General features: G+C 35.5%; 1 protein-coding gene across 1 annotated transcript; it reads left to right on the top strand.

The window, feature by feature from the left end:
* On the top strand, positions 1–2,355 carry LOC112510393 (cytochrome P450 71A1-like). The gene is made up of 2 exons (XM_025115793.1): positions 1–894; positions 1,747–2,355. Exons 1-2 carry the CDS (start codon positions 1–3, stop codon positions 2,353–2,355), a joined length of 1,503 nt encoding a protein of 500 aa, XP_024971561.1.

The raw sequence follows: 2,355 nt of genomic DNA, 5'->3' as shown, positions 1-2,355 counted from the left end.
ATGGCACTGCATTTTCTTTTCCTTCTTCTCTCTCTTCTCCTTGTCTATCTTATTTCCAAAACTTTCATAAGCAAATCAAGATTCAATCCACCAGGCCCTCCAACACTTCCCTTTATTGGAAACTTGCACCAAATCCATCTCTCAAACCTCCATACTTCTCTATGGCACCTCTCCAAATCTTATGGCCCGATCATATATCTTCGCTTCGGTTTCATCCCAGCTATTGTTGTTTCTTCAGCAAGTCTAGCTAAAGAAGTCTTGAAAACCCAAGATATTATTTTCTGCAGTAAGGCACCGTTATGTGGTCAATTAAAGTTGTCTTATGATGGCCTTGATGTAGCTTTTTCGCCCTACAACAAGAACTGGAAAGATATGAGAAAGATTTTTATGCTTCATTTGTCAGGACCTAAAAGTGTTCAATCTTTCAGGCATATCCGAGAAGATGATGTCTCAACTACTATGAAGAATATACATAGGTTGGCTCTTTCCTCTAAGCATGTAAACTTGAGTGAAATCATGAAGAGCATGACCAGTAATATGATGTTAAGAGTGGGTTTTGGTATGAGGTACCAAGATGGACATGAAAGAAAGGAGGTTCTTCAACTACTTACTGAATTTCAAGCAGTGGTGGCAGAGTTCTTTGTTTCAGATATCTGGCCTGGTCTGCCTTTTGTGGGTTTGGTTGATAGGTTATTGGGCAAGGTGGATCGGGTACAGAAATGCTTCAAATATTTTGATTCGTTTTACCAACAACTCATTGATGAACACCTCAACCTTCAAAACCCTAATAAGTCGCATGATCAGGAAGAAGAGGACTTTATCGACATTTTACTACGAATCAAGAAAGATCAACTCTCCAATCTCACTTACGATCACATTAAAGCCATGCTCATGGTAATCACTATATGCTAGATCTCTTTCTATTGGCTCAATAAAGGTTTATTAATCCACCTTTATTTGTATTTTTCCTTTCTTTTTCCTAACCCATGTTTTCGTACTGTTTGGACTCATTTCGACCAATCCCATATTAAACCCTCTTGATTTCTATTTTGAAATAAATTTTATTTAAAGATTTGCAGTGAAAACGGTAAATAGTTTATTTTTAAATAAGGTATATATCTGAAGTCAAATGTTCACTTTAATATATATGCACAAATACATGTATAGTGGTAGAGATATGGAGGTATACTATCATGCATGGTCGTTTTCCCTCAAGAATTTTGTGATTAGACTAATTTTATAGCCAATACATGTATATTATTCAGGAACGTGAAATATATAGTATACTCTTGTTTCATATTATGAAATAAAATAAGCATGTCAAATAGTTTCATATTCTAAAACAAATACATGTTAATCAATAATTTAAATCATATCTTAGATAAAACAACATATATATATATATATATATATATATATATATATATATATACATGCGAAATAACATAATTGAGATTGGTTCATATGGTATTCAACATTTTTTGGTTTTCTCATAACCACTCAAAAGTTAGAAACACCGATCCAATCTCAATGCGGTATTGCTTAACATGAATTTTCTTATTCTGGTTTATGATTTATGATATGGTTTCACATGTATTTGTTTCACAATCTAGAACTTATAGACATATGTCATTTTTTTTATTGGTGGCATCACCTAGCTATTATTTTGGGAATTAATTAGGATCTTGCGATCATTCTTTCTTTCTTGGTTCCAATATCTATCTGTTGTCATGCTTTTTGTTTTAGAATGTATTGGTAGCGGGAACGGACACTATTGCGGTTACCGTGGTTTGGGCAATGACAGCACTAATAAAGAACCCTAAAGTCATGAAGAAAGCACAAGAAGAAGTAAGAAATGTGGTTGGAAAGAAGGGTAAAGTAGATGAAGATGATCTTCCAAAACTCACCTATCTAAAGGCAGTGGTAAAAGAGACCTTAAGGTTATACCCTCCGGCGCCTCTTCTAATACCACGAGAAACAACAAAAGATGCCATTTTACATGGCTACAAGATCAAGCAAAAAACCCTAGTTTTCGTGAACGCATTGGCTATCGGAAGGGACCCTGAATGTTGGGAGAGCCCGGAATTGTTCTTGCCTGAGAGATTTGTGGGTAGGGATATTGACTTTAGAGGGAACGATTTTGAGTTCATACCGTTTGGGGCCGGTCGAAGAATCTGTCCGGGAATCTCGATGGCAGATGTTATGGTGGATCTTTTACTTGCTAATCTTATTTACTTGTTTGATTGGGATCTACCAGATGGCATGAGTAAGGAAGATGTAGACTTTGAGGTTTTGCCTGGATTAATTATGCACAAGAGAAATGAGCTTTGTCTTTTAGCTCATGTTAACTTGTAA

Source organism: Cynara cardunculus, assembly GCF_001531365.2.
Source record: "Cynara cardunculus var. scolymus isolate 2C chromosome LG 3, CcrdV1, whole genome shotgun sequence".
Taxonomy (NCBI): domain Eukaryota; kingdom Viridiplantae; phylum Streptophyta; class Magnoliopsida; order Asterales; family Asteraceae; genus Cynara; species Cynara cardunculus.
This window is presented reverse-complemented; position numbering and strand designations above follow the sequence as displayed.